This window comes from Ascaphus truei, chromosome 21, assembly GCF_040206685.1.
Source record: "Ascaphus truei isolate aAscTru1 chromosome 21, aAscTru1.hap1, whole genome shotgun sequence".
In the NCBI taxonomy this organism is placed as follows: Eukaryota; Metazoa; Chordata; class Amphibia; order Anura; family Ascaphidae; genus Ascaphus; species Ascaphus truei.
Window position 1 is genome coordinate 11,792,989 of NC_134503.1, and position 12,897 is coordinate 11,805,885.

A 12,897-nucleotide genomic window follows, 5' to 3' on the forward strand; every position below is an offset into this window, starting at 1 on the left:
TAAACAATTATTGGGAGGTGCGTGACTCCCTCCTCCCTGTATTAAGTGCACTCATCCCACCTTTAAATGGCAGGTCTTGCTAAGCATCTATGAATGACCAGTCTATTAAGACAGTGCCCTCTGCATTAGGCCAGGTCCCGAGTGGCCGCTGCAGCAGGACACAGTAGCCGTGTGTGTGGACGCGCAAAGCACGGTGATGCATCCGCTGGCAGGGTAGACAAGAATTTTGTCTTTCCTTGCCGCTACACGATCACGTGGTGCGCGGGTAGCTAATGGCAGGGCAGATCGTGTGGACCAATAGGAGTGTGCTGTGCTTTATGCTACACTGATGTCATGGGCGTGCCCTCCCATCGGTTCCCCCATCGCTCCCCCTAGACCGCACAACGCAGCTTTCACCTGTGCACGCGCCGCTGTAAACATTGCGGCCGTAGGCTTATGCTAGGTCCCCGGTGCCTGCTGCAGCGCGTGCTATGGCGTGCGCTGTAGGGACAAGAACCGCCCGGGCCCACTAGCTGACTTGGCCGCCCTGTTGCATTACCAGTTTTCCTGAAGACAGTCAAATTGTCTTCAGTACTGGCGATGAGCGTGGTGGCCACACCCCCAGGCGGTTCAGCCAATGAGGGTGAACCTGCCGGGTGACGTCATGGCCGTGCCTCCGTCACGCCCTCCATCTCTCCCCTGCAGCTATACACAGAACGGCGGAACAAAGCTGCACGCGCCGCCAGCCTAGCAGGCGCGCGTGCAGCGCCGACACCGTGGCCGTAGCGAGAGGTTAGGAGAACATTTACAGCAGTGTGAGGACTAGCATGGGAGGGGATACCTTGGTGGGGTTTGCAGGCTTAAAACACTTTGGCTAAAGAATTTAACTAAATGACCCTCACTTATGAAAATAAAAACAGATAAGTATTTTACTACATGATTTGTCACATTGGATGTAGCACTGGGGCTTTTTGTTATACTGTATATATCAGGTCACAATCTCAGTAATACTCCTTTTGACACACACACACACACACACATATATATATATGTTATGGTGGGTTTAGGTTCTGAGCTCGCAGACTGTGTGTGTGTGTATTAAACAGCGGCAACATTCATAATCCAAGAAATTAGATATATAAAAGAAAAACAATCCATACAGTGCAAGTTCGAGTGAGTCTACAAAGCAATGGCAGCATATGAAATCTGTGCCGTTCTGCAGAGAGTATTGTCATCCAGGGTGCGTCTCCGCACATTTAAATTCTCATCCAAGGACAAGGATCCTGGCCTCTTCTAACCACACCCTGCTGTATATATCCCTCTCATTGTAATCTTCTATAATCTTCAGCAGGATAGTGTAAACTCACGAGACATATACCTTTGATGATATATGCTTCCTCTGCATATTATTCCTATCTTTTCATTCATACACCTGTCTGTACTCCTTGCGTCTGCCTGCACACGGTTACTTAATACTTATATCCATATCATTGTCTGTGCAGATATTTTAAGGAATCTGGTTGACCTTTCATAATTATAGTGTATCTTCTTAACCTGTAGTGTATACCATAGTCTGTTTGCTAGGTGAATTTTCTTGTTGAAAGCGCTTGCAGCATGTGACACTGCTAAAGCGCAGCTTATTCTGCTGTAATTATTGCCATATTAAAGTGGGATAAAGTGAAGAAAGTCTTGATCTTACCCGCTAATAGATGCTCTACTTAAGACCATGCCATATGTAATGTTTTCTTTTTTTAAATGCGCCAATATTTCGCCTCCACGTGAAACTCGGAACGCCAACAACCCAACATGCGTTTCGCCGTATTTACTACTGGCTTCTTCGGCAGAGTACAGAAACACACATCTCAACTCCTTTTAAAGCAATATACAACTATCATATTAACCGTGGAATAATCTAAATCATGAATATAAAATAAATCTCGCCTTTGAGTCCCCAATTTTACAGATATATATATATATATATCAAAAAATAAATAGATGATACCGTTCTGTGGCTAACGAAATGCTTTTATTTTTCGTTAGCCACAGAACTGTATCATCTATTTATTTTTTGATTATTGAAGCTCGGCTAACACGGTACTGATACCTCTACATGTATGTATATATGTATATATATATAAACACACACATATATACACACACACCTAACTTAGCTCTATTCATACCAATCTTCGATTCACATAACATCTCATCTAAGAATCAAATACAATCAAACTCGAGCCTAAATTCTCAATCCTTTCAGCAGCCGGTTATAGATTATATTCTACTAATATCCTGGATGCATTTATCAAGTGATTACCTAAATGGGATAATTGAAGGCATTTAATTTAATTCAAGTCCATTAGGTAGATGAGTTTGTAGGTTGTATATCCACCTTGTCTCCATTTGTAATCCCCGTCGATCACCATTTCCTCCTCCTTAAAGTAAATGTACTTTATCTACCCCTATCATTTTTCAACCCCATGGAGAGCAACTGTGATGCTTCCTAAAAGGTCTGCCCACTGCCGTCAGCATATTATAATTTCCAATGTCTCTAATATGCTGTGACACACTAGTTTTTAATGATCCTTATTGCCTTACTGAGATATTTGACATGACACAGGCAGAGAAGCATATACAGTACAGTATACCACGTTGACACTTAAAAAATTAATGTCATGTTTGATTTTAAATAATTTAGTCTCCATAAAATCCCAAAAAGTATTGGTAGTGCAGACATATTGGCAGATACCACATCCTCCACATTTAAACATTCCCAGATTTTTTTTACAAGGGTCTCCGGAAGGTCCTGGAATAAAATGACGACACTTTAATATCTTTAAAGGTCTGATTACGCCTGAAGGCTAATCTTGGATAAGGACATTAGAGGAAGTGTTTCTAATGAGCCAAGACTAGTATGTGCTAATGTTAAGTACCGATATCCTCTCCCTTTCATGTCTATTTTAAGTAAATATAAAACAAACTTGACAGTCCTGCTCTTCATGTAATGGTTGTCTTGTACTTTAAAAATGACTCTTGAGTATGACTCTTGGCTCTCGATAAACTCACTTTGTAAACTATACCCATTCTATATGCGTACGCTGCAGGAGGGTGGCCGCCCCGAGGAAAGGTGCCCAAAGTCTTTGAGCCCAGGGACCCCAGAAGATCTTAATCCACCACTCTACATTGTCTAGACATGAGAGAAGTAGTTACCACTCAATTAAAGCCATTACCACATCTTGAACAGACTGTATGCTAAAGATATCAATATATATCAACTGAGTTGCCTAGCGTGTGTGCTACTGTTTAGTGTTTTGACATGTCTGTTTGGGGGAATGGATTGAAATGGAGAACTCAAGAATACAATTTCCATCCTCTTGCCAGCATACAAATCTGGCAGATTGTACAACAGTTGATGGCATTCCTATCTGCCTGGACAGCGTGCCCAGGAGATTAGCATGGATCACTGCCAGGTACCAGGCAACAGCTCCAACAGTGTGCTGCAAAAGCTCACAACAGCGGGATCCAGCGCGGCTGCAGACAGATTTGCCTGGGAGATTTAAGGGATGGTGGCAGTGAAAAGAACCCAGGCACAAATAAAGGTCGCCAGCTTTAATCAGCAGGCCATTCTTAATGACAAAAATGTGAACTTCACTAAATCCAAACTCCTATTGGACTATTCACCGGTAAATACACATTGATTAAACACGTGGACATGGAGGCAATTGGCTGTTCTGAGTAGGACAGTTTAGAACAGGGGGGCTCAACTCCAGTCCTCAAGCCTCCCCTCCCCCCCACCCCCCGCAGGTCAGGTTTACCAGGATATCCTAGCTTCAGCAGAGGTGGCTCAACCAGAGGCTCAGTCATAGGCTGAGGACTGGAGTTGAGCACCCCTGATTTACAACACACAGAATAACAGTCTGTGTAAGTAACTGGCCTGGGAACAGAATATGGAAACGTTACTTGGCACTAAATCAGACTGGCCACATTCTCAGTGTTTTGCATACTTAAGTAATAATCCCCGAAGAACAGGGAAGTATTGGCCAGTAATGTTCCCCTGTTCTTCGAGGGATTATTATAGGCTAAATGTAGGCTTTTGTCATAAAATAGACACTTTTGTATAGATGTATACTGTAAATCTTTCCTACACTGATGCACCTGTGTAGGAAAAAGACGTAAAGTATCAAATGAGAGGGGAGATAGGTGGAGGTGGAGGGGGGGGGGGGGGGAGAAGAGCCATAGGAGGGTGGGGAGGAGAGAGATGAGGTGAAGGGGAGGAGGAGGAGAGAGAGGTGAGGGTGGGGGAGGAGAGAGAGGTGAGGGTGGGGGAGGAGAGAGAGGTGAGGGTGGGGGGGGAGAGAGAGGTGAGGGTGGGGTAGGAGAGAGGTGAGGGTGGGGGACGAGAGAAAGGTGAGGGTGGGGGAGGAGAGAGGTGAGGATGGGGGAGGAGAGAGAGGTGGGGGGGAGAGGAGGGTGTGGGAGAAGAGATAGGTGAGGGGGGAGAGAGGTGGGGTGAGAGGAGAGAGTGGTGAGGGGGATGAGGAGAGGTGAGGGGGAGGAGGAGTGAGAGTAAAGGGGAGAAGGAGAGAGAGGTGAGGGTGGGGGATAAGAGATAGGTGAGGGGGAGGGAGAGAGGTGGAGAAGAGAGAGGGGACGGGGGGAGGAGAGATGTGTGGGGGAAAAGAGAGGTGAGGGGGGAGAAGAGAGAGGTGGAGAAGGGGAGAACTAGAGGTGGAGGAGGTGAGGGGGGAGAGAGGTGTGAGGGTATGGGGGTGAGGAGGGGGAAAGGGATGAGGGGTAGACATGGGGGTTATGGGGGGGGGGGGAGAGGGGGAGAGGTTGGTGAAGGGGAGATGGGGAAGAGAAGTGGGGGAGACAGTGAGTTTAACTACAAACCAGATAAAAATTACCTTAGCAGAAGCTACAGTATACAAGTTATGGAAGAAATATTACTTTGTTGCAAAGTTACTATTTGGGAGCCACCAGCTTCTGACTGCACTAGCAGCTGTGTGAGAGCCTGCATATGCTGTGTGTGAGAGAGCCTGCATATGCTGTGTGTGAGAGAGCCTGCATATGCTGTGTGTGAGAGAGCCTGCATGTGCTGCCATGATGTGAGAGGAGAGGAACGGAGATGCAGCTGGAGCTTGGACCAGTTTTAAATTTGGCAGTTTTTTTATTTCAAATTCTCAGCGCAGTCCCCATACATCGCTTAAAGGTGAATTGGCATGTTGCCAAAAATTCCAGGCATTACTGAATGAATAATGCCCGGAATTCTAACCAATCAGAAAGCAGGGATTTCAAGAATGCCCGGAATTTTAGAGCTTCAGCCTATAATGTATAATAACAGATACACAGACCCTCTCATTTCTTGCACCACGCCAGGGTTCGATGTGTAACCCTGTCTCCTTTCCCAGCACAGACATCATCACATGAACAGATAGGAATCCCCCGAAAAGGTTTAATTTATTTGTAATTCGCAGTCAAAATCCTATACATACTGTACTGTATGTAGTCTCTGATGATTTGTCAAGTGATATCGTTGGGTTGTTTATGGCCATGTAAATGGCTTCTATTTCCTTTTTTCCACACGTTGGTTTTTACACATTTTTGTACAGGATTTACACAAATCATATTTCTTCCAAGGACCACCCGTTATCATTTCGGGACCTCTTTTCTGCAATCTTTCCAGTTCCACTGTGTCTTCTTTCTTTTTTTTTACGGTGAGGTGCCCAAAACTGTACTATTTATTCAAGGAGTGGTCTTACTGAGGGTTTTTTATGGGGGCAAAATGATGCATGGGTGAGCAACACCAGTCCTCAGGGGCCACCAACAGGTCTGGTTTTCAGGATATTCAGGCACCAAAAACATAGATTGTAAGCTCCACGGGGGAGGGACCTGTGCCTGCAAAATGTCTCTGTAAAGCGCTACGTAAAACTAGCAGCACTATACAAGAACATGCTATTATTATTATTATAATATTACTGCTTCCGCACAGGTGGCTCAGTCAAAACCTGACCTGTTGGTGGCCTGTGAGGACTGGTTGCCCACTCCGGCTCTGTTGCCAGCCATCCTTGCCGCGCCTCTCTGTTTGATAAATGTTAAGGAGGCCTAGGCCCCGCTCACACAGCGCGCTACACGACGTGCGTGCGTTTATGTCCACGCACGCATTCGTCACAGACTCCTGGCGGCCAATGGTAGTGTTCAGTATTGAAACTACCATTGGCTGCCAAATACGGCGTCGACGCTGCTGCAGTCGCGGGAGTCTTTTGAAACTGATTCCTGGCTGCAGCAGCGCGACGTCAGTTTCAGCAGCCAATGAAGTTCATGTAAACACTGATAGACCCACCCACATCTGTGTTTACTTCCTGTCTGTGAAGGATACAGTATGATGTGCACAGGACACAGGATGTCGCCTTTTGTAGGATCATTCCGTCTGCAGGGGATGATCACACATCGCCCAGCAGACGGAGGCGTGCGGACGCAGCGTCGCGAAGCCACCTGTGTGAACGCGGCCTTATCCACCTGTGTGAACGCGGCCTTATCCACAACCATTTTGTTAGAGGCTGATAAATATGACGGATGCCAGTGATGGGTAACCCTGAAGAATACATGGCATTGCGGTGAATAATATGTATGCCCGCAGACTCCGCCTCTATTAATTTGTAAACCACTACAGAGGTCTAAAAAAAAAAAAAAGCATCAGCCAGCTGGTATAAAATAATATCTAATCCTGCAGAAATGGGGGAAAAAGAGGACGCTCCAAAATAGAACTTTTTTTAATAAAGTGTTTTAGTCACTTCCGAATACTCTCACTGAATCATTTCCCCTCCAACCACTTACCATCCCTGCAGAGAAGTGATATGCCTCCAGCACTAATATTTACGCCTGTTAACTTTGTATTTCTCACCACATCAAACACAGTAGATGGTAAGCTCGGCAGACAGACACTTCTTTCCTGCTTATGAGCACTTGCATGACAGATGCCAAATATACTACTCCCTCTGCAAGTCTTCAACCCCATGAGCTGAACCAGGAGTGGCCAACTCCAGTCATCAAGGGACACCAACTGGTCAGGTTGTAAGGATATCCCTGCTTCAGCACAGGTGGCTCAATCAGTGGCTCAGACTGAGCCACTGATTGAGCCACCTGTGCTGAAGCAGGGATAGCCTTAAAACTTGACTTATTGTTGGCCATTCCTGATCTAGACCTGGGACTCTTCAATTGGGGGGGCCAAATGTGTCCCCTCAGTGGCGCAGTCCGTGCCTGCTAATTACAGTGCAAAATATGCAAAGGTAATGTACAAATAGGTGATACAGGTGTTATAAATATTTGCAAAATGTTGAAGTTAAATAATTAAAACGTCTTTAAATGTATCTAATATGACATTACAGTGCTCTTGTGGCCTTTTTGCTCCTAATTTTTGGGGGGATCCGTCCCCTTTGGGAAACCAGTTGAAGAGCCATCTTCTAGGCTGAAAGCTTCTGGTGACATTGTTTATTGTAACATAGAAAATGGATCACGGCATATATGTATACCATCAAATCATATATATTCCATCAAATCGATCAACCAGGGTGCTAAGAGTGACCATGCTAATGAGTACACACCCAAAAGAATCTCCCTAGAGAACAGAGTTATGCTCATAAGGCAGCACTCGCCATTCAAAAGATCGCTATCTAAAAATTATCAATAATTATTATAACAAAGTAAATCCAAAATAATAATAAAACGGGAACCAATAAATATCCATAAACACAGTGTACCACTATAACATACAAAATCAAAAGACAAATACAAATAACGGCGACGACATTAAAATAAGAGAGACTTTATAATGCAGTATACGTCTATCCTCACGTGCAGTACAGGGAGAAGGTGGCAATGAGATAAGATGCCATTCTGTCTCGTTTCTGTGCCCCGCTGACTAAGTCATCTGCAATCTCATACTATATGAAATGCAGATGGTTTGTACACTGCAGGTACTGAATGTGAAGGAGCAAAGCTGCTTCCGCAACAAACAGGCAGGGGACCCGGCTCCCTAAGACAAGACCAAGATCCTGTGACAGAAGTATTAGACATAAATCAGCAATTAAATCGATCACTGAGTCATTATCGTCTAAAGGAGTAGTGCTTGGTCAATTGCAGTGGCAGTTAAGGCAAGACAATTCTGAGCAGTGCCAGCATGGCGGTACAGGTGTCACCAATGTCCATCAAGGACCCAATGCACGTTTCACCAGGAAGGCTTCATCAGGGGTATTCCTTACTGTAGGCTTAAATCAGCAGAACAGGCTGCACTGCGTTTCATTGTTTCGATTTTTTTATTACAGGTTTGAAACAAGGGGTGCAGTGTTAATTTCAGCTCCTGGGACCCCCCTGCTTCCAGATATACTTACCTCTGTAGCGGTGCCGGTATCCCTGTTACATTTAAATGTCCCGGTCACGCCAGCCAATGGAAGCCGCAACGGATGACATCACAGCTTCCTATTGGCCCACGTGACGAGGGACATTTACACGGCACCATTATGTTACGCACACAGTTCCCTATCTGCATAGATACCGGCACCCCCTACATAGGTAAATATCCCTAGAAGCAAGAGGTACCGAAGTTGAAATGAACACAGTTCAGCTCCGGAGAGAGCCCCTGTTTCAAACCTGTCATTTTACAAAATAAAAATCAGCTCAATTCAGCCCGTTCTGCTTTAATTCCAGTGCTCTTGCATCACGTTGTATTTCCCTGTCGTGTACATGACACTGTTGCATGTTTATACGACATTAAGCCGAGTACAGCATTCTTTCAGGATGATATTTCTTATGAAGAAGGAAAAAAACAAAAAAAGATTAAAAATAAAAATAAAACTTAGTAACAAAAGCTCCAAAATGGTGAAATTTCAAGGAAAAAGTATAGATCCTGAAACCCGTTCTTTATTTATTTACAGCACGGGTTTCCGGGTCAGTGGGGATCCGAAGATGACTTGAATGAGAAAGATGGAAGTAGACAGGCTGAGCCACAGGCTGAGCTAGGAGGGTACTTGATAGGTCAGATGGCGCTGGATTTCTTGTGCTGCGCCAGTGTAGACATACGCCCACAGCAAGTGGAGATGGATCAGCACAATACATTGGTTGACATGACCCGGCTTTTAACCCTTTAAGCGACAGGCCAGCAATGAATTCCTCCGCTTTGCCGTTCAACGGGTTATTACCAATACCTGTACATACATGTTCAAAGCACTAGAGAGGGGGTGGAGGGGGGAGGTCCAACTCCAGTCCTCAAGGGCCACCAACAGGTCAGGTTTTCAGGATATCCCTGCTTCAGCACAGGTGGCTCAGTCATAATGATTGAGCCACCTGTGCTGAAGCAGGGATATCCTGAACACCCGACCTGTTGGTGGCTCTTGAGGACTAAAGCTGGCCACCCCTAGGGAACACCAATGATGATAAAGGGTTAAAATACTAAACAGAAAATGGTTATTAGTTTTGCGTTCCTGGTGGCCCAAGCGTAAATGGATATCTGCATGGCGCCAAGATTGCAAGCTCTGTGGGCCAGGCATTCCCTTTCCGATCACGGGATTTGACAACTGTTGGGGCGTATTGTTTTAGAATTCCCTGTAGACCATTGTTTCTTTTGTACAGCGCCATATACATTACTGGCGGTATGTAGATAAAAATGCACACGGCAAACGTACATTTGTTATAAGGAAGCTGAAGGCGGACGTGTCACAAATGGACTGACCCTTTTGCTTTTCCTGCAGGTGACAGCTTCAACGGGCAGCAAGTGCTTCTCGTGCCGTTCTGCGGCAGAGCGCGATAAATGGATGGAGAACCTGCGGCGTGCTGTGCACCCAAATAAGGTACGGGGATTTGAGGGATGGCGTCTGTTACAGTCCTCTCCATCGTTATTGTGCTTTATAACCTGGTGCCCGAATATCAGCAGGGGACACAATGTCATTTCAGTGACGGAGCATCATTTGGTGCCTGGTTCCTGGATCCCATTTCGCAGCTGTAGTGATGAGCAGTGGAATTGGTAATGTTTAAAGGGGCAGGTCATGCAGTGTAGAGCTGTCGAGTCTCCCTGATTGTCAGCGAGTCTCATTGATTTAGGGCCAGTCTCACAGATTTATTTTTCACGCAGGTGGTTCATAAATAATCTCACTCGGTGAAAACATTCATTTTTCTGCTAGAATTCAATTTTTTGGGTTAATAAACATTCAATTATACACTGAACAAGAGTTCAGTAAACGTCAATAACATGAAAGTCCCCCAAATTATCTGTCAAGTGACCATTGTGGCTACGTACACACACACACACACACACACACACACACACACACACACACACACACACACACACACACACACACACACACACACACACACACACACACACACACACACACACACACACACACTTTAGTTCTGAAGCACTCCTTTGCTTCCAAAGGGACAATGAATGCAGTTATGGCCTTACCAGCAGTGAAAGAGTTAAAAAAAAAAATAATTACCGAATACATCCACATTTGCTAAATTATTAGAATTATTAGCCGGTAGACACTGTGATATTAGGAAATCACAATGGCAGCCATCTTTAATAGGTCCTGGAACAATGTCACAAACCCAACAGTTCGATGTTAGTGGCTACTCAAGACAAACTTGTGCTTCTGCGTTCCTAGTTTATAGCGAAAGATTTGAAATGAGGCAGGGTTAAACTGTGCCTGATACTGGCCACCTACAGTTTAATGATTATTGCTTCCAAGTTATTGAAACTAGAAACGGATATACTGTGGGCCGTGGACACAAGCGGTATGTTTCTATTATACTGCAATATTATTGACTTTTATAACACTTTATTGCGTGCTGCTGGCAGTATGAGCGAAGAAGGTAGGCACAGATAGTGGGACATTATTAGCCCACAAATCACTGTCTCCAAATGTAAGAAGCCAAGGAACAAACCGTTTATTTATATCTGTGTTAACCCCATGTAATGCTGGAGGGGCAGGCGCTTTATATATACACACACCGTGTTCAGGGAAAAGGGATCCCTTTCGTTTTTCATCCTATCTTATATATTTCTTGCTCAATCACCATGAACATTTGCACAATTGTAGGTCTGTTGTGCAGATTAACGCTGTATAAGAAGCACAATGTAGACAACCCACTGATGACATAATACAGTTACATCAATTTAGTTAACAAGTACCAGCAGCGCCGGTGCAACCACTAGGCGACTTAGGCGGTCGCATAGGGCAGCACATTGTGGGAGCGGGGGTGGAAGAGGGCGATAAGCATAGGGCGGCAGCTGCAGAGAAGGAGAATGGCGGGAGAGGAAGACGGCAGGAACGGAGCAGAGGGTGGCAGAGGAGGAGGACGACATCAGGCGACAGCGGGAGGAGGATCGCGGGAGCGGAGCAGGGCGGCAGAGGAGGACGGTCAGGGGGAGGATGATCTGGAAGTCTTCATTGACTGCCGGTGTCTGCCGCTGCTACAGCGCAGCTCCTCCCTAGCCGCCCTGCTCCGCTTCTAACGTCCACAGTCCTCTTCTCTCGGCGCCCGCCGTCCTCCTCCTCTGCTAGCCTGCTCATGCCGTCCTATTCTCCCGCTGCTTCCCACCTTCCTTCTCCTCTGGCGCCCTGCTCTTGCCATCCTCTTATCCCACCGTCCTCTGTCCTCTTCTCCTGCTTCCGCCGGCCGTCTTCCTCCTCTGCTGCACACGGTATACAGACGTTCTCACAAGCTGTGTTTTTCATTTCTTTCTTTACAGAATTCAAACCGGGGGGTTACCTGGAGCTAAATGATGTTATTTTTGAGCTCTGGGGACCGCTTGGTTTCCAAGATACTTCCCGGCTTGGGTGCCAGTGTTCTTCCCTTTTTGAAATTCAATATGGTCGCCGGACGCCCCCCAGTTCCAATACTGTAAAAAAATAAATATTATATATATATGCTTATATACAGTGTGTATATGTGTGTGTGTATATATATATTATTATGCTTATATACAGTATATATATATATATATATATATACATATATATATATATATATATATATATATATAATATGCATACATACACACACACAGAATGGTATCGTCTATTCATTTTTGATTGTGTGTATGTATATATATACACACACACACACACACACACACACACACACACACACACACACACACACACACACACACACAATAATTTAGGTGAGATTGCTGCTTCATATTCTCATACCGTACATCCCTAAACCAGAATTTTATGATGGGGGCTTCGAAATGAAAATCAATACCCTGATCCCCTGTAACCTGACAAAAACCAGTTTGAGGTGCTAAGCGTGCATGAAGAAACCACATACCATTCATAGATATTATCAGGGGTTTAAATCCCCCTCCCACCCCTCCTCCCCCCCCTCCTCCCCCCCCCCCCCCTAGATGGGATATTTAAAAAAATGCTTACGACTTCAGGCTGATCTGGAGCCATATTACACATTAATGACAGTGATATGTTTGATAAAACGGGCTGATTAATGTCCTTCTGAAAACCAGACAAGTAATATTGTTTTTTAATTTTTTTATTTTTAAAATGTCTTGGAAAATTGTTGTAAACCGTGTAATCTGAAGTTTAGGGTGACTTTTACTGGCTGTATCTCTTCATTATTTCTCTCTTATCACATCTTCTGTCTTGCTAATTGGTTTTTTGACATTATTGGGGAGTGGATGAATCTAAATACTGTATTACCACTGAGGTGGAACAAACATTTAAAGACCTAATTTTGATTGAAAATAATAGAACATGCTCAGATTTTCAAAACCATAAAAAAAAAGAAAAAAAAGGCTAAACATAAACTCTTTGGCTAATAAATATTACAGTCATTGTATTGCTCTTATATTGGACTATACCTTGAAATCAATGGTTATCCATTACAGCAGAGGTTCTC

At 44.7% G+C, this 12,897-nt stretch overlaps 1 protein-coding gene across 10 annotated transcripts in view; it reads left to right on the top strand.

Moving 5' to 3' along the window:
* DAB2IP (DAB2 interacting protein) overlaps positions 1-12,897 on the top strand; it is a 613,541-nt gene that overhangs the window by 510,148 nt on the left and 90,496 nt on the right. For all 10 annotated transcript variants that reach the window (XM_075578970.1, XM_075578968.1, XM_075578971.1 and 7 more), the window contains one exon: positions 9,726-9,824. In XM_075578970.1, the coding sequence (XP_075435085.1) occupies positions 9,726-9,824 (99 nt within the window). The remainder of the gene's footprint in view (positions 1-9,725; positions 9,825-12,897) is intronic.